The sequence below is a fragment of the Oryzias melastigma genome, linkage group LG17 (assembly GCF_002922805.2).
Source record: "Oryzias melastigma strain HK-1 linkage group LG17, ASM292280v2, whole genome shotgun sequence".
Lineage (NCBI taxonomy): Eukaryota > Metazoa > Chordata > Actinopteri > Beloniformes > Adrianichthyidae > Oryzias > Oryzias melastigma.
The window spans coordinates 26,927,631-26,948,149 of NC_050528.1; the positions used below are offsets into that span (position 1 = coordinate 26,927,631).

Sequence of the window (20,519 nt, forward strand, 5' to 3'; positions counted from 1 at the left end):
AGCCCTTCAAAAGTCTCTGCATATGAAAGGTGCTATACGAATAAAATGGCCTTGCCTTAATTTCCTTGTTAGAGCACAAGATTAAATGAGAAAAAAACTTAAATTTTGCCAGAACTAATATGTAGTTTGTATTTAGCAAGCCAGTAGAATCATTGTTCGTACCTTTTAAAGATCTCTAGAAAATCGAGCTTCCTGCCTGAAACAAGTTGTGTAACGTCAGCAAGGTGAAGTCTTCTGAACAGTTGTACAACCGCAGCACAAAAAACCAAAACCAGTAAAAAGACGATTGTAGCTACCATGGCAACACACCGGGCCTAATTTAAGGAGATACAGATAGAAACAAGTAATGGGGCAGAAAATCTGTCATTCCCTCTCATTCAAGAATTATCAAGTGTAAGGAAGTAATCACATGGAGGTGTGGTGCTTTGAAAGTTCTCACTAATTCTTCCTTTTGAATAAAACACGAGACTCCTGGATCAGTGATAAACTAAGAACACGGAATAAAGAATCTAAATAAATATCAAAATTAATCAAAAATATCAATGATTATTACGTCTGCAAGTGGACATCAAATATTGCTCTTTGTAAAACTTTTTATGATACAGAGTAATTGCCAATCTTTTCTGATAAAAACACAGAAAACTAGAGCAAAAAAACCCAAACAGACCCTGTTGTGAAATTAAATAAATAGATAAAGACATTTCTGCTTCACATAGTCTCAGTCATCACCCTTATTTGTGATAGTGACGGTACACTGAGCACTGATCTCTGCTACACTGAGTATCCTGTCTGCCTCCAGCTCTGGTATCCACCCTCAAAGGGTGACTCAAAGGCTTTTTGTTTGCCAGCTTTCATTTAGCCTAAAATAGTTTGATCTCAGCCCTATTTTCATTTCTCCTTCCTCCTACACACACAGCACCAACCCAGCGTGCCTGCGGCATATTGCTCTGAAAAATGCAGCGGGAGGTGGAGATAAAACACCAGTGGGGTGATTCAGCTGTCAATCTCTTTTTTTCCCATGTAATCTTCTAAGTTTTTTTTTTCATTTTGTGGTTTCGTCCACCCCTTTTTAAATCACTTCCTCTTCTACTTTTCCTGGACTTGTTATCTTGGTTGTTCTTGGATTAGAAAAAACTAAATCTTGTCTAATTTACAGTTTTAAAAACCAATTAGCACTTGATATGTTTTGATAATTTGCTTTCTTCCATACACTGAGAACAGCTCCTCAACTCTGGATTCCCCACCGACCTGCACTTACATTCCATCAAAGTAACAGGATGGTTCGATGCTATTCTTTTACAAATGTATTTATTTTTAATATTCTACCAAAAAATAGACAGTAGAAGGGCTTATGTAACATATGAGTCATCACACTAGCTAAACGGTTAAACATACTCAGACACTGTACCTATGCCTAGAGGGAGTACACCTCTAGAATGTATTCAACTTGAGTGTTTGGTAGTCTATCCATTCATTGTGTGCACCAGCTCCACAGTAGGGTCATAGAGGTTTCTAAGCCTAAACTAGCTATCTTTGAGCCACCACAGGCTACAACCAGAACAGTCAGAACAGGTTTGATCTACAGCGTGTGTCAAAGTCAAGGCCCGGGGGCCGGATCCGGCCCTCCAGATCATTTTATTTTATTGTTATTAATGGCCCGATGTTATCTTGTGCTCATTTTTAACTTAATTTTGACTAAATATATTTTTATGGAGAGTAAAATATTGAAAGTTACATAAGGTTTAAGTTGATTTATTTTGGAATAATATTCCTGACTTTTTGTTGTTCATAATTAAGTTACAAAGTTACAGTTAAAAAGTTTAAAAAATATTTCAGCTACATGCTAGCTGTTTTGGCTAGTTTAGGCTTTTTGTTCCGTTTTTTTGTCCATTTTGAAGTGTAGCTAATATTTCAGCTACATGCTAGCTGTTTTGGCTAATTTACTCTTTCAGTTTTTTAGGTTATTTTGAAGTTTAGCTATTTTTTAGCTACATGCTAGCTGTTTTGATTAACCTAAGTTTTGTCTTTTGTTCGTTTTTTAGGCAAATTTGGTATTTAGCTAAAATTTTAGCCAACTATCATTGACAACATTTTCTGCTATTAACTTCAGTGATTTTATATATCAGCTTTTACCCTTTCAACTATCAGTTTCAGCCTCTTCAGCTATCAGCAGTAGCATCTTCAGTGGCCAAATTCAGCATTCATAATAGCATTATTGCAGGTTATCCTATATATCTAGTTCAATTACATTAAAAAGTTACAATTTTATCGTTTAAAAAGTTTTAGAGTTTTCAATAAATGTTTGTCGTGTTCGGCCCGTGATCATGGGTGTGTTTTGGATTTTGTCCCATTGTGCGATGGAGTTTGTCACCCCTGATCTATCTTCAGTTGTTGTCCTACAACATCCCTTTTCATCAGTTTCTGTGATGCAACATATCTTTATCCATGTGTGGTGTACTTTTTAACAACTCACTGTGAGTGATTAGTGAGGAGACAAACCCAGGATAAATTAATCTGATAAATTAAACTTAAAGTTCCACTTCAACCATATTTTTTTCTATTGTAAAATCATTGGTCTTTTAATTATGATTATGCGGTTTTAGCAAAAGTGAAAAAGCCAATGTCATATTTTAGCTCATTAGAAATTCACCTCTGGGTTGTGGGGAGGACTGAAGGAGCGGAAGTTAGCCTCACTGATTTCCCAGCATTCCTTTGTTTACACTCTCTCCTGCTAGCTTGTAGCACCTCACACAATCTCAAGCTAATGTTAGAGTAAAAAAAAAAAAAAAAAAAAATGGTGACCAATATCGCCATCCAGCCGCACAGCTTTGATCCAGATGGGAGCTCAGATACGGAAAACAAAGACATTAATGGATCTATTTTTCTACAAGTCGATGCTTTAGAATTACAGCAGAGAAGGGGGACTTTGACCCACCCATAGCAGTTTCTGCGACACAAACGCAAGCTTCTCCAAAGGGTTTTTCACCTGCTCCTGATACATTACAATTTAATTAAAGAAGTACTTTAAAATATTTTAAATTATTCATATATGTCCTCCTCCATCATTAGAATAATGCCATAAGAACATGTTAAAGACACCAAACACATAATTTTCATTGTAGTGGGTATTTAACTTAAAGAGTTTGATAACTAATCTAAAATATATCTGTTAAAATGTAGAAAAACTAAACCAAAATGGGACCAAAAACTGAACATTCATCAGGAAAAAAAAACAAAAACCAAAATCGTGGGACTATAAGCTGTAGAAGAATTAACTATGGTGATCACAAACTCAAAGCTGGTGCACCAGAAAAAACAAGAACAAATGGCCAAACTGCTGGCATTTAGCATCAACATAAGATCAACTGAGGATCTTCATGGACTTGCGTAGACATTATGACTTGCCAACATGTTCAGTACCATGCACTTGTATACAGGGCAAATACTAGAGAAGATGTTACAAGAAAGGCTCAGATAGGATTTGCTCTAAACTGCCTTCCATCTGTTGCTGTTTTTGTGAGGATTGCACTCTTGGAGTTGATTTTGTCAGTTTGATTTCTTTGGTTCTTGTAAGGTTCTGCTTTCAAGTGTCAGTCACACCGTGATGAGGTTCAGGATTATTCACAGCTGTCAGCATTTCAATTCATTACCCTCAGTGTATTTAGATCTAGGTCCACATTCCTTCTGCACTCCATAACTATACAAGTGCAGGACTATCTAGTGCCCTGGAATTTAAAAACAATTCGAATACCATGCTCACTAATTTTTCTTTTTGTCTTTTTTTTTAAATGATAAGTATGAAGTCACCAATTTCACCAAGTGAAAATCTAATCAATACAAGCATTTTAAGACAACTATTTTTAACTCCATTGTGTTCTGATGATGAAAATGTTGATGATCTATTAAAGATTTACATTTAAACACATTGTTTTTGCAAAATTAGTTCAAACGCAATCATTGTGGTGTACCAATGTAGCGAGCATTGCAAAAACTTCTGGGAAAGTTCTAGGACACCTTAATTTGGAATTATAGATACAGGCAGCCCTACAAAATGGTTAACGCACTAAAGTGCACTAAGTCATTTTAAAAATTATTTATGGAAATGTTTATGTTTCTGCTGCCAAGTCCAGTCTCCTACATTTTGGGTTCTACACACCTTGTTCCTGACAATGCATATAGAAAACCTAGATTTTTTTCCCCCCTTAATGTATCAAAATTCATTTTTTTTAATTTGTTTGCTATCAAATACTATCTTGATTTCTTTTATTTCTTTGTTAAATATTCAGTTTATGGAGAAGTCTGTATTGAATTACTTAAGGAAACCACGACTCTTTTTTGGTGAATTTTTCTAGAGGAAACTGTTATCAACCATGGTTTTAGGGGAAACTGAATGCTTCATTTGGCGTGTTAAATGGAGTTTGGATTCCTATTTAAAGACTCGCACTCCAGCTTCTAAATGAACAGCAAAAAAGACAACTCTTGTGTTTTAAATTTGTAATTGTCGTTCAGGGGCTTTGATTGGTGTAATATCAAATTGACTGACTTAGATTGGTTGAATAAAAGCTTGAAAACTTTCAAATTAAGAGTAACAGGTCCTAAAGCAGAAAGTGTTACAACCAAACCCATTCTTTCCTGCATGTCATATTTGGTGTGCTGCAGCAGACTCCTACACACTTCGGCTTATATTTAGAAATGCTTTCAAACAGGAAGAACTATGTAATTCCTCGGATGCAAACATAACATTTTCAAATGAAATAAATCTGCCTCGCTCAGCCCCAAGAAATCCCTTCGGGGGGGAAACTTTTAGGTAGAAGACCAAAAGCTGTCGGCGCATTAGCTGATGGATGCGGGAAATGTGAATTCACAAGGAGAATAATCACTGCAGACGTTCATGCCTGCTGCTCAAAGTGTTCCCGGGGTATCAATGAAACGCCGCTTCATTTTTATTGAGACATGCTTACAAGTTTGAATTGTATGCAGGGAGCCTTTCTGCTGCACAAACACCTACACACAGACGAGAGGAACTGTTTGATTTTGTGATGTGAAACAGATTGCAAGAGTGCTCTGCAGCTTTGTTGAAAGCAATTCTGTTACTTGAATCACTTTCCTGGACTTCAGGGATCAAATGAATCCGAGGATTTTCTCACTGTCAAACGTTTGCATTACTTTAGTGTATTATTTCAACAAAATATTTCAGGGATTGAAAAGAGAATTACACTGCCATAAACCACCTACAATTTAAAGGCTTAATTCTGTATTTGATTACTGTTAAATTTGTAGTCACATTCTATGAACAGTCCCAAATGTGTTACCCATGTTTTATCCTGGTGTGATAAGATGTTCTGCACAGTTCTGGGATTTAAAAAAAGCAACTAAACCTTTGTAAGCAAATCTAAAAAAAAAAAAAATGAGCATTAAGATTAAATAGTAATTCTTTAATTCAAAAGAATAAAAACCTTTCAGTTATGCACCAAAAAAGGATGCTTGGTCATTTTTACCCAGCAAGGATGCAGCCCATGTCCCACTGTTCCAGAATCATTAGCTCTTTTTTGTTGCATACTTCTCAAATTTAACTTGTTCGTTCAACCTGCTTTACCAATTTGCTTTTGATTTTCAGCTGTCAGAACATTTCATTGTGTCCATATTGAAGGAATATCTGGGTGTAATGGTTATGTAATGCTATGCTGTTGATCATCTTGAAATTTATTAAGATAACATAGATAAAAATTGCGTGCAGAGCTTTCAGTTTGAGCTGTGCTGTTTTGTGACCTCAACCTGCCGTACATGTCAACTCTGAAACACACACTGATCAAGAATCACACTTTTTGAGTTTAAAAGTAGGGTTCCTAAAGGATTTATAGTCGTGAAGTTACAACATTTTTAAAGTTATGTTCAAACTATATTTTCATCTATTTTAAAATAGTTTCCAGTCATCTTTTGATTGTAACTATGCAGTTTTTATCAACAATCAAAAAGTCATTTTTTGAGTCATTTTTTAAGACTTATTTTCTGCAGAGCAGCAGGAACTCAGTAGAAATTTACATCTGGTTTGTAGGTGGGACTGTTTGTTTGGAAGCAACCCTAATTTGATGTCCCAAGATTCCCTTATGTTGTTCAACTATAGTTATGGCACTAGGCGCCACCAGGTGGAAGCAGTGAGCAGGAGACAGTGTGAAAAGGAGAAGAAGAGGTAGCTGGTAGCCTGTGTAGCATGTTACTGCTTGTTGCTGCATGTTTAGGTTGAAAATAAGGCCTGTAAAACATACACCTGTAGATTATTTTGATTGCCTTACTGGCCACCATAACACATTTTTTTCCTGCTAGCTTACGTCCTGACAACACCAAGCTCACATTAGCGTAGCAAAAAAAAAGCAATATCTGTACAGTTTTGAGCCAGATGACAACTTAGATGAAGAAAATGAAGATGTTAATGGATCTATTTGTCTGCAAGTGTAGGTTTTAGAATCAGAGCGGAGCAGAGAGACTTTGGCTCACTCATGGGAGATGATGCGTCACAAACTGAAGCTTTTTCAAGTGATTTTTTTGTCAGCTCCTCACAATTTGAAAAAATGAAATACTCAGAAATGCAGGTTTATTCTTGAATTCTTTTATACATATCCTCCATCACAAGAACAAATGTCAAAAAAACAAGCAAAGCAAAAAAAAAAAATCATTGGAGTGGGGCCTTAAGTAAAATGTGCAAAGTTTGTGATAAGCATGTTAATGCAAAAGATCATAAATTAGGTTGTTATAAGCATGTTTATTGCATTGTGTTTCCCTCTGTTTGCACATTTCCGAGTCACAAAGAAAGTTCTTTTAGTTCAAACCTCTCAATTTGAACTGAGAAAAGGTAGTTGTGGGGAACTTTGAGGCCCCAGATGTGCAAAAAACTCTAACCCTAACATTGACTGCCAGTTGGCAGCTCACCTGGTTGATTGGTTGAAAGTTTGCTTTCTTCTTGTGGAATCGGACATTTTTAAGTCTCAATGCACTTTTTGCCAGCATGGTTTTGAAAAAGGCCATAAAACATTGAATAAATTCTGTTTAGACTGTCAAAACAGAATGAGAACCTGATATAAAATTCCTTTGGGGATTTGTAAAAGAATAAATGTGCATGATTTAATTTTTAACTTTTGATTTTATCTTTCTTCTTTGCTGACATGTTAAATGCATTTCTTGTATACAGTAGCCTTGTTTTGAACACATCGTCAGTAGTTCCTCGGATGGGATTTTGGTATAGGATCCTGTCTTTAGGCCACAGATTGGGAAACTGGCAGCGGCGGGGGTTCTAAAAAGTCTGGCAGTCTTATTCTATGAAAGGCAATGCTGGCCACAACAGTACCACAATCAGCCTGATTGATCCTGCCCAGCTGCAGGCCTTTCTGGGATCAATATGAAATAACACCTGTTTGTACAGATCGTATTGGTGTGCCCTTCCAAGCAGGCAATAACAGGAACTAAAGAGGGGAAACAAAAACGTTTTTGTCGAACTACAGCAACTATTTTTGGATTGGATTTCCTGGTATTTCTAAGGAGTTTACTGTTGCTTTATTTGTTTGTGTGCACTTTTTAGTATTCTTTTTCAAGATCCATCAGAGTCCGCATTGCAAAATGTGTAACTGGAGACCGTAACAGAAACTGAAACATCTAAATTCAACTCCAGGTCATTTATGAGTACTTTGTTCAGAATGCTGTAATTGAGGGTCAGAAAGGGCCAAAGTACAAGAGACAGTCTGTGAGCATAAGAGAAAAACTCATTTACCTTGACATTCTCTCACTGGTCCCAAACTGATTTTTTTTGTAATTTTTGTTTTATATATAGTGGAATACTTTAACAAAAGTTCCTCTACATCAAGCTACAGAGAATCGCTAAATCTGATCATCTGCAGTGCAAAATGTAATCAAAAGAATTGGAGAAGCTAGGAAAATATCAGACAGGAATCCAAACCTTCATTGGATAGTTTTTGGACCTTCAAACATCCCTTCTCATAATGATATCAATGGCATTGCTAAATGGTTCCAGGAATACTTCCAAAAACCACTGTCATCAATCACAGTCCTTCGCAATCTTCTCAGCCTTTCGTCATAATGCCAACAGCTCTGTTGCTATGCATATGTATGTGTGTAATGGGTAGCTTTCAAGTTTTAGAAGGAACTATAAGCTATAAAGTTGTAGAAACATTTTAGAGTAATGGTTGCTCACTTTCGTAAACATTGTTTTCCAAGAAGTAGTTGTGTGATTTATATCCTATCTAGCTATTTTTGAAACCAGTTGAAAGCAGAAAATTGGACATTTCTTAAATCATTGGATGAGACTGCAAAAACACTCAAACATCAGTTCTGTCTTGTAATTCTGGCTCAAATCACTTCAAAGTCCTAACTTTATTTCTATTCAAAGTTAAAAAGTATCATAACTTTTCAAGCATTTTGAGATGCATAATTGTCCAGGGTGAGTCTAGTGTGTAAATCTGACTGGAAATATATATGATAAGCAACAATATAACTAAAGGGAGTACCAAGGGCCCCATACTTTTAAAATATCTCAAATTACATGATTGTCCTAATGTTTTATGTATATACAATATACATATATATATACAGTATATATATATATAGTACATATATATTTATATATATAGTGACAAAAAAAAATAAAGCCATAATTTAATCTTTCTATTCACTTTTCTTCCGACAGAGCAGTACTCGTTCTATATTGTCAAACATTCTTTTAGCTTTAAACATTTCTGGAATCCACATAGGTGGCGTAGTGGTTTGAGCTTTCACCTCACAGCAAGAATTCCCCGGTTCGATCCCAGCATGGACCTTTCTGTGTGGAGTCTGCATGTTGCCCTTGTGAATGTGTCGTTTTTTTCCAGGTATCCAACTTCCTCCCGCAGTCCTAAGACATACTTCATAGGTTGATTGATTACTCTAAATTGTCTCTAGGTGTGATTGTGCGCCCTTGTGACAGGCTGGCGACCTGTCTGGGTTGTACCCCATCTTCGCCCAACAGTAGCCAAGTTTGGCTCTGGCAGCCCTGTGGCCCAAAAAGGATACAGTCGGTTAAGAAAAGGGATGAATGGAATCCACATTTTATTTTATTCTTCTTTGTGTCGTCACTAAAGATAATGCACTTAGGAGTTGCTTTTGCATACATCCATCCTTAAACATGTATGCATAGAAGGCATACAAGCCCCAAGCACCTGTTTTATTTATATACATTTCTATAACAGCCAGAAGGTTTGCATTTATTCATGTTCATGGTTCCTGGCAAGGGCTTTAGACCTAGAATGCATAAAAAACTTTATTTTAAGAACAAAACAGGCTAAACTTGTTTGCTGGCAAGCTTCTTTTTGTTTATCTTTCTGAGAAAGACCGACCTGAAGTTAGTGTAGATACAGTAATACATTTACAAAAAAAGGCCATCAAGTCATTATTTGGTTTTCTTTAACATTTTTTACTGAAGTAATATTTTGTCTGTGTTCTTGTCTTGCAGAGTTTGCCGCTCTCCCTACAAGGACAGTCGTCAACAGCTCTACTCCTACCACAGGCCTGGCACCACCCACGCATTCACTGTTTCTTCCTGTCCATTCCTCACTCACCCTGTCATGAAAGGTCTGTCAGGTAGCAAGAGTCACCATCATGTGGTCTCCTATGAGCCATCATATGATCCACTGGGCCACCATGTGGACCGCAAGCCATTGTTGATCAGTCAGATGGACATTCCTGTGCCCGTTCCCATGCCAGCCGAGCACCCCTACTACAATGCTCAGCGTACCTCGTACCCCTCTGACAGCAACAGCATTGTCCCATATGGAACCTTCCCAAGGAGGTGCCACTCCACCTCCTCATCTCACCATCCTGAGGTAAAGGATGAGTGTATGGCCATAGTACCCTATGTAGTGGGAGGAGGAAGAGGGGGAGGAGGTGGAGGAGGCTACGGGGGTAAAATGCAGACTCAGGTACCAGTAAACATTGTGGACCAGTATGAACATCAGCCCCCATTTTCCAGAGATGGCTACCACACACTACAATACAAACGAGGAGTGCTGGCCCACACTGGGGGGATGGGAACCAATGACAACAACAATGACAGCCCTGGGCGAATTCGCCATCTGGTCCACTCTGTCCAGAAACTCTTCACAAAGTCACATTCACTGGAGGGGCCGCACCACACACAGTCATCTAAAGGGGCTCATAATGGGAGCGTTAATGGTGGTGGTGGTGGTGGAGGAGGTGGTGGTGGTGGCTCAAGGGCCAGCCCAGAAGGTGGAACTCCATCTGGGGGAGTGCGCCACCGGAAGCGCAGCAAGAGCCGCGAGCGCTGTCGATCAGCGGAGCCCAAGCATCGAAGCTACCACCACCACCACCCCCAGCTCCACGGCTCAGCATCTGCTCCGGGCTCTGGATACTGGAGCTCAGATGACAATCTGGAACGGGAGCTGTGTCTCTATCACCCTCATCACCACCAACCTCCACCCTCTCCTTCCCCGTCCATATCCCCCTCACCTATTGCCATGACAATGGGCCGATGCGTTGACAACAACCCTGACAAGTTCCCTCAGACTGCTCTCACAAGTCTCCCCATCTCGCATTCCCAGCAGTACTTCATGATGGACCCCTATGGCACACTCAATGAGCACTCTCACAGCCATGCACGCCATGGCCACACACACCACCACTCGGCTCTGAAAGCCTCCCGGAGCAACAGCGATTTGAAATATGCAGCATCGTCAGCATGTCTACCGGTTAGTGGTAGCAGCAATAACAGCGGTGTCGGTGGAGGAATCAGCCCTTTGCTGCCTGTGGGTCTTTTGGACGGGCCCCTTGTGAAGAAAGGGGCGTGGTCATCAAGCCTAACGGTGAGCAGGGCCCGAGAGGTCTACACCAACAACAGCCACAACCAGCCACGAGCCAGCGCAGGATCCGGTAACCTAAACCTAGATAGAGCTCTAGTCAAATCAAAGGGCAGTCAGCAACAGGACCACTCTTGCCATTTCTTACAGGTAAATAATTCCTCCCTGACTCCCATCCAGAACCAGTCAGTTCACTCCCTTCCCCCTCTGTTGACTCCCTTTTCTCCACCACTTACTTTTCTCATCAATGTTTCCTCCAAGTCAGTGGTGTCCAGTCTGGTGGGACTTCTTCTAAGTATTGTTTAAGAACAATACTAATACAATTCTACATTAGAGTTGTAAAATCTGCTCTAAAATGCAAAAAAAACAAACAAATAGATCCCAGTTTTCCTTCAAAAGTGATAACAATCTACACTTCAGTGTACAATACAACTTTTCAAAGCCAGATAGGCATGATAAGGTTTATATATTTAACATCTCAATATTAAACAACCAGATGTTGTCATAGACCAGTCATAGACTTTCATTCCAGTGCCTAAAGGCTTGTTTTGTCTTTTTTTTTTAAATTAATCCCTCCCTTATTGCTATTTTCAAAAATACACCTGATCTAGACAATCAGCATTGGGTAACTATATCTGAACAAGTCGAAAACCAACTCTCAAGAATTGTGATTGAACAACTATCACAGAAAGTCTGGCTATGCAGTAGGGCTTTTTCTATCCTGAATTAAAAATTGCTCTCTTGTTCATTTTTCTTTTAAGTATTACTGAGAATCAACAGGTCAGCAATCAAACTCAGTATTTCGTAGGCATTTGTTCTGAAATTTAAATATTGTATAATCTGAGCCATACACTTAAAAATTGTTCAATGATTTAGCTGGAGGCTATATACAGATTTTACAGATAGTAATATTTACTATAAAGAAAATTGTACTTTGACATGGCATTTATTCATCATAATTTCAGGGAATGTCAAAGTGTCTCAGAGAAAAAAAACTTGTAACCGTTGGTTTATCTTTTAAATTTCTTAAAAATAATGACTGGATATCACTGACTGCAGCTGGGGTGCACTACAACGTTGGATTATGAGTTTTTGGTATCGTTTGTTCTATATCCATCAACATACAACATAGTGGCTAAAGAGAATCAATCAGTCGTGATATAAACGGGGTTACAACTATATTTTAATAACTATACAACCATCTCCAACAAACTATTGATTAATATGTATTAAACAGGGTAAAATGCAGATGTAGAATCCACACTATAAGAAGTTTTCAAACTATCTGTAGCAACATAAGGCTGCAGGAAAAGTCTAAAATGAAATAAAACTTTTCAAACTGAAGATGTAGTTTTTTTTTTTAGTTAAACCTTTTCAACTAGAAATCAATTTCAGTTAGGTGCCGCCTTAAACAGATCAGTTTATTTCTATATTCTTAGAAAATTTAATTATTGACATTAAACTGCATTTTTTTCATAGAAATCTGTATAACAAACTTCATATGAACTTGACAAGGACATGTTGAGATCTGTGTTTGATACAAAATATTTGCAGTTTAGGACAAATTTAAGTAATTACGCAAACCTTCCTGTCCAGCTATGTTGTAGTGCATCCACAGCCATGGAGAGTACATTGCTCCCCAGCACCAGTCTGTTATTCCGACCCCTTTCCTCCACTCACCTTTCCCAGGCTATCCATCCACCAAGCATCATGCCACTACAACTCACTTCCTCTACTTCCTCTTGGTTTGGAAAGTCCCCTCTTCTTTCTCCTCTTCCTCCCATTCTCTTCTTTTGAGTTGAAGAGAGAAGTAAGTGCAGAGCCAGTAGCAGCCTTACTCTCTAAGTGCTAGGTGATGACATAAACTCACAAAGAACAACATGTTTCCTGTTTGCAGACTTCATTTATAATTTAGTAGGGCATTTTTTCCCCCTGATTCCCTAACAGCTTCCTTGTCTCTGTCCTGCCAGCTTGTTGTGCTCATGTGCTTTCAGTTTAAGTGTTGTGCTGAGCGAAGTGTTGGGGAGCCACTTGATATCATAAAGATCACAGACACGTTTGCTGTGAGCCAGAGCTTATCAGCAAAAGAGAACTCAAACTTTGATTTTAAATGTGTTCAAACAGTGATCACCCAGTGTTAAGGAATGTAACAGAGACTTGATTGAATTGGGCACTTTTTATTTGCCTGTCAAAATAAATTATCTCTGGCCTCACAGTCTGAACAGTGTGAGCAAGCCCCTACTATCCTCTGGTGTGTTGGTTGATGAGGAAGAAAGTGACCAAAAAAGAAAAAGTCAATTGAAATTTAGTCCTTTTAATAAAAAAGTTGGATTAGAGTTACACAGGGTACTCTGGATCTCAGCCATGCAAAAACAAAATTCTGTAAAATGACTCCACAAATATAGTCTTCAAGGCGGGTCAGGTCAATTTTTGTCAGGACAGGGGAAACCCCCCAGGATCTTAAATACCTTAAATGGTCGTCTCCACGAAACCTACTCATTGAGTGATCAGTGTCCATACTCCTGGTCCTGCCAGCAAGGACACATATGGCTTTGTTTTTCAGAGGAAAGGTCCTTAGTTTCAACTGGTCCAGAGCTCCATGTCGATTAATGTAACAATGCATTCATCAACTTGTTAATAACAAGGTATAAAAGTGCAACATGATATAAAAGTCTTAAAAAAAACTCTCATATAACTTAGTGTAAAAGATTTTTTCATTTAGTATAGAACCCTTCAAGAACCAGTCATTGACAACTTTCTGCTATCAAGGGATGGATAATCCTCGTTCATACAGGCTCTGTACACCTCTGTTTTTAAAGGAACTGTTCTAGTATCTCAAAATACTTCTTACTCCTCCAAGCTGCCTCAAAATTCAATGATAAATACCTTTCAGGTTGAAAACAGTTCACAGTCCTTCTATGTATGTGCAGGGATGCAGGAGTGGAACTTTCTTGGAAGTTGTTACTAAATCAATTCCTTTATACGTTTATAAAAAGGTCTCACTCCAATCATATTTGGATTCAGTGAATTCATTATCTGTGTGTTTTTAATTATGACTATGTCACTTTTAGGCAAAATAGTTTTTGCAGAGTAGTAGTTTATAAGAAAGTTGCCTCTGAGTTGTGGGTAGGACAGTTGGTGCAGAGTAAGTCTTACTCCACTTCCCACTATCCTTCGGTTTACATCAAGGGTGTCCAAATCCAACTGTTGAGGGCCGGTGCCCTGCTTGTTTTCCAACCAGTGAAGCTCCTTATTGATTTAACTCACCCGATCCAGGTACCCACGGCCCCTCACAACCCCAACCTAACATTATTAGTGATCACTGGCAATGTGTAGAGAGCAGCACGTGAAGTGAAAACTAAAAGCAATGTAATAGAATATAATGACGTCTCCTGAAGCATTGTGAACGGGTTCGTCCTGGAGCTTTTCATGGACCCACCGCTTTGACCTCTCCTCCTACTGAGCAGCAAAACCACACACTGATCACTGTTTGGATCCATGAACATGAAGTCAATGATACGCTCTAATTCTAATGCCCAAGTGTGCAGTAATGAGTGAAGCTGCCTCCCCAACAACTGCTCATGACATTTGTTCTTTGTACTTCGCATTGTGCAACAACTGAACAAAAGCCTGTTGATGTGTGTTGCATTTATATTGTACATGTGTGTTTAGGTGGGTGGGGAGTGTTGAAGCAGAGCAGTAACATGCAAAACCAAATCATGCATTGAAATGAGCTGAGGACTCAATACAGTACAATATCTTCCTCATGATGGATGAAATGAATGTTGATGAATGTCGCTTGGTTTTTCTATTTTTGAGGTGAGGTTTCTAAATGTCACGCCTGGTTCAAAGGAGTTGTGTTGATGCTCAAACACTGCAAAACCTTAATTTTGTAGCAAATCTTTGCAATACTAATACACAGTACTGTACTTTATCTGTCACTGTAAATGGAAGACATCCATGTCTCATCTAATTCAAATACTATGCAGGATAGATCTGCGATAATCAATAAAATCAGCAGCAATCTCATTCAGTTAGGTCGGGTTTGTAAAGTGATTACTTCAGAATGATTGTGTCAATTTAAACTAAGATATTTCAACAATTTGGAAGAATGAAAGCACACCCAATAGATGTCTGTGTGTGTGTGTGTGGGACTATTGTTGATCAAATTTGATCATTTATATCTGTGTCAATGAGGCATGTTAAAATATAAATAATTGGGTTTTAAATGATTTGGAATATCATTCCACACAATATAGTTCATGTTAAAGGGTCTTAGAAAAAAGAGATTATAATACCTATTGTTATGTTATGTTAATTGTAATTATTGTTAGAAATAATTTAAGTATAGTCCTCTCTTAAAATATATAATCACATGTGTGTACGCCTATTTATATACACATTTCTATGCATCTTTATAACGATAATCCTTGATAATACAACATATACACATTACATAAGTATCTTTCTGTTTGTTGACCTAAACGTGTAAATAATTTAGTCCTTACCCCAAGAGATCATACAGTCTTAAAACACACACTAATGTTTCCAAGTGGATTTAAATCTGTTTTCCTAAATATTTTCACATCTCTTCAGTTTTTAAACCTCTGGTTCTCTGTAAATTACTTCTAAAGTTTACCTTATATATAATATCCAATTACCATGCCATATTTTACTGGCCTTGCATAAAAGTTTCAGTAACGCTTTAGAATAATTACACACTTTTAAGCATCAGTTAAGCATTAGTTGAGAATGACTTAACACTCAATTAATCATTTATAAAGCCTCACTCCTACTTTATTAAGCATTAGCCTGTAGTTTATATGTGTGTTATTAACACTTTATTTATGATTAAAAATTATTACTAAAATGTGTTTATTAATAGCATTTTAAGACTTTATTCATCAACAATTACTAATGCTGCATAGTGTATAGTTATTATAGTGTTACCAAAGGTTCAATATAATACTTTACTAAATCATAGATAAATTAAATCAAAATTAACTTTAACCTGTAAATGTGATATTGACTGATCACCTTCATAAAGTGGCTGTCTTTTAAAGCCATATTTTGTACTTTTTTTTAAGTTAAGAATCAGATTTTCTGTTAGACTTTATTATTTTAGTAGCGCAACATATAAATGTTGAAAATAAAATACCAGCTGTTCTATCACACATATTTATGCATACATTTCCTTACATTAAATTGCAAAATAGTTATAATTTTTGACACTCCAACAGAGTAAAAATCAAGATTCCTCCTTCACACGTCACTAAATAATTTTTCTCCCAGGAGTGGGTAAAATTAAGAAATATTCAAAGTTGTGTACAGTCTGTCAACACCTTTTTTGATGTTTGTTGCTGTATTTCCTTTTTTTGACACCTGTAGGGAAGTGCTTTTGTCAATTGTTTAAATTGCACTGGAGGCCAAATTTGCACTAGAAGCCTTTTCTCCTGTTATTCAGGTGGGTGGACCAATAGTTGGACTTAACAAAACTCCTTCTTGGCATCAGTATAAACTGGTTATCAGTATAAATTACAATGGTCCACACCCTCATATTGTCAAACTTTAAAGGTTGCCCTGCTAAAGCCAGTACGTGCCCTGGCCCGTTTAAAATTCTCCAGAGACCACGCGGATGATCGAGTGAAGGATTGGGGAATGTCATGTGATCAGATGAGAACTTGTCATGTTGCATTCCAAGAACATCATACCCACTGTGAAGGATAGAAATGTCATACTTTGGGGCAGCTAATTTTTAAAAGGTGATTGGAAAACTGATCCATATTAAGGAAAGGATGAATGATTTTGGGCTAAAACTTCCTCCCATCAGTGAGCTAAAGGGCCAAAATAGCAACTACTGTGTGTGCAATCCTGATAAAGACCTACAGGATCCCTTTGACCATCCAGGGTTATACTGTATTACAAAGTATTGAAATGAACAAATGTTCTTGACCAAATACTGCAACATTACACATATAAAGTCCTGGATTCTCTATTTGCATTCTGTGTCTCACATAGATGATGAACATTACAGACTTCTCTCATTCTGTGGAACAACTTGCAGAATCTGTGCCAGATGAATACATTTCTAGCCCACCGTGGATGAATTCCCTCAACAGCATGCATTTGCTGGTTAGGTTTCCACACCTGTTCAGTACTTCGGTTCCTTCAGTCATCACTGTCACTTCTGTTGGATTCTCATCAGGTTTGAGATAATGAACAAACAGCGCCACAGCTTGGTTCCGTTGGCCCTCCAGGTTGTTCTCCTAGCATGCACATTGTAAGCAACAGATCTAAAGTGAAAGAGGCCATGCAAATTCAGTCATTTATTCTTTTTTAACCTTTTATCTATTAAGTTTCACTTCCATATTTAGTGCTGTAAAACTACTAAATTTAGTGGGGGAAAAAAAAGAGTATGTTATCAGTTTTTAAGGTGAAATCTATTTGTGTTAATCTGATATCTTGTTGTGAGACACCTGCCGCTTTGGGATACAGAATTTTGGATAATCCTGTCTACAAGCTGCATGAAAAATCCTCGGATAATAAACTTGTAGTTGTTGTGTATGTAAAGAAGCTTGGAGTAAACAGACAGCAAGAGGAAGTGTTTCAAAATAAGACATCCCATCAGCGAATGAGTCGCCCAGAAGGTTTTATGCCAGATGCCCTTCCTGACACTGACCCAGTCTTAGGTCCTCTTGTGGCTACATGTAGGCAGTAGTGTGAAGGGTCATGCCGAAGTACCCACACTGGATGAAGCTCATTGCACTCTCCGAGAGCCCAGGTTACGCGCACGACAGCTCTAAACCCAACCAACCAACATACTATTCTTCCTGATGTTGATAAATTCAAAACATGCAATACAAAAAAATGATGTGTTAATATGTTGAACAAGGAATCATCATACAGTTTGCTTTACACTAGAGTCTGTTAGGCGATACAAGCCGGACAAAGAAAAAATACCTGCTGCAGATTTTTCTACAGCACTTCCTGTGTTTACAGTTTAGAAATGAGATCTTGGCTAACTGGAACACTCTGTAGTCAGTTCATCTGTCATTTGTTGTGATTGCATGTTTACTGTCAGTTGCCTACATCACATGACAGTGACAGAAGGAGACACTGATTAGGCCTCTTTAAATAACAAACTGAAAAGCTTTAGAAAATAACATCCTACAGGGAGTTAACATCAATTTAAATGCAACAAGTAAAAAAAGAGAACTTTTAAAAGTTGATTTGCATATTGTTTGCCCACAGTATAGGGCAGTGGTCCCTAACCTTTTTCAGGCTGGTTTAAATGAGATATTATTCTGACAGACCAGTCTCAAGTTGGTTATTTTAAGCTACCGGTTTCTGAAAATCTATTTTCAAAATAAAATGCTACTATAGGAAATATTTTTTTTAAAAAGTCAAAAAATATCAGTAGATATTTTTATGCAGATGATGAAGATTCCATGAAACAAAGTGAAGTTAATTTGTAGAAGTCGTTTCTGATTTTAAAAAATTCCATAAAAGAAACATTATATCATTTCTTCCCCAAAGAATGTAATTTTGACACTCAATCCAGACTTTGATTGACTTTCAGGGTCTAAAGATTGATCATATTTTGTTTTTACAGAAATCCTCATTTATCAGGTATTTTTTTCAACACAAAGGAACATTTTCTGGGCTAAATTTTCTGATCGGTTGTCTACTAAATTCAGCCTTTCTATAGGAAAATTTTCAAATGTCCCATTTACAAGTTTCCACAGATCAACAACTTTATTTGATTAAAATGTCATTCTCCATAAAGGCATCTAAGGTATGAATGAATGAAATGGTTTATTTCAAGCAATCAGGTCATAATACATGAAATAACACATCACTTAGTGAATCCCAAGTAGATCACTTGAAAGGGAATGGAAGGAAGCGAACTTATATAATCCCACCCCGACTCGACCATACCATTTTCTCTACACGAATCATCAATATCCGGTTCAGGACTTAATATCAAATATTAATGGATTCAGACTATTAAGGATCATTAATATCATTGATATAATCAAGTTTCAAAGCATCCACAACAAATCATTTATATTAATCAGTAACAATAATGTAAAATTCTCATTGAAAAAAGACACTTTATTCAGATTGTATTCAAAGAATTATGATAATACAACAAGTAATAATTAAATCATCTTAATTTGCTAATGCAGTAAAAATCTAAATATTCTCATTAAATAAAGACAATTAGTGCAGATTGTATTTATCAAAGAATGATTATAAACATAGAAAAAGTAATAAGTAAAAATCATCTTCATTAGTTAATGAAGAAAAAAATCAAAATATTCTAATTAAAAAAACAATTTGTGCGGATTGTATTCATCAAAGAATGATTATGATAAAAAAATAATAAGTTGAAAAGAAAAGGATCAGGAATTTGAGCAGAATCAGTGCTACATCACAGCTTAGGAACAAGTTTAAGGCCACGTAACGGTTCTTCGTTGTTATGACTGAGAGACTGTGAAGGTCTCAGCAGCTCAGAATCGGGTCAGAGTTCACCTTCAGCAGTTTTTTGAGTTCACATTTCACATTTTGCTTGAATTAAAGGGTCAGACATGCGTAATCCCACAGTTCTCAAAGTCTTTCATGGATTTTATTTCCAGAGGCTTTGTAAGGTCCTTCGTAAGTAATGAACAGCTGGAATTTACTATAGACAGGTCACAACTGGAAGATATACGGTATTCTGCATCTAAAATGAATGTTTTTTGCTGATTACCACTACCTCAGTGGAGAAAGTGAGTGTTGGTGTTAGACTGGGGGCTGAGCTGTCATAGCAGACCCTTCCTGGAGGGGGCGGATCACATCATGCTGATGTCAGCACGTTTCCAACCGCTCGTTTTCGTGGGTATGGGAGTGGCTGCTGCAGACAGTGCAGGTTTTTAAAGGATTACTCTTAAATACATGAACGGATCAAAATACCAATTTGAGGTTCTTTATAGTGAGGAATAAACAGTATAATGCACTTAAAACCTCAAAAAGATTTTTTGGGAGAGTTTTTGTTTTTTTACAGAAGTTGCACATTTCTAGAGAGACAGATTGTCAGTTTTGTTCTAAATTTAATTTAAGGCAGTAGAACTGATGTTATAGCTTTATAAAGGACTCCTCTAGTGAAGGGACTCATGGCCTGGTTTTGAATCCCACAAAAGTCTTACATAAGGAGTTTAAAGACTTGGCGTGAGACTTGGCTTGAGGAAACAGGATTAGGGTTTGACACTTGTGAAGAATGATCATTTGTTTCACTTCAGTTTTAACTGCAGGACATCACCGTTGGGGTTTGAGCTCATGTGGCTTCATTTTTATTACCATGGCTGTAATCTTGTGATAGTGCAGACACATTCAATGTGTATTATTGAACCTCCACAGTTGTTTGGGCCAAAACTTAATCGACATTTTTATTTTTACGGTTTCTTCCCTCCTTTGTCTCATAAAATGGACTTCATTTGAATGTGTCTTGCAAAAAATGACTTGACAACATCTTTTGAAGAATAGCAAACCATGATTTTTTTTTTCAAGATGACCTGTAATTGCTTGTTTAGGATTAATATTTGAAAATCAACAGTCTTCAACCAACAGGAAGTGACTCCTACAGTGTGGGAGTGGAGTGAACTTGTACCAGGCGTTCTTTGG

The 20,519-nt window shown here is 37.4% G+C and overlaps 1 protein-coding gene across 5 annotated transcripts in view; it reads left to right on the top strand.

The window, feature by feature from the left end:
• The window catches only part of LOC112147249 (disks large-associated protein 1), a 73,827-nt gene that overhangs the window by 16,414 nt on the left and 36,894 nt on the right, over positions 1–20,519 (top strand). For 3 of the 5 annotated variants that reach the window (XM_024273498.2, XM_024273499.2, XM_024273501.2), the window contains exon 2: positions 9,497–11,006. In XM_024273498.2, coding sequence (XP_024129266.1) covers positions 9,609–11,006 — 1,398 coding nt within the window. In that variant the 5' untranslated portion in view covers positions 9,497–9,608. The remainder of the gene's footprint in view (positions 1–9,496; positions 11,007–20,519) is intronic. The other 2 variants (XM_024273500.2, XM_024273502.2) reach the window with 2 other exon arrangements.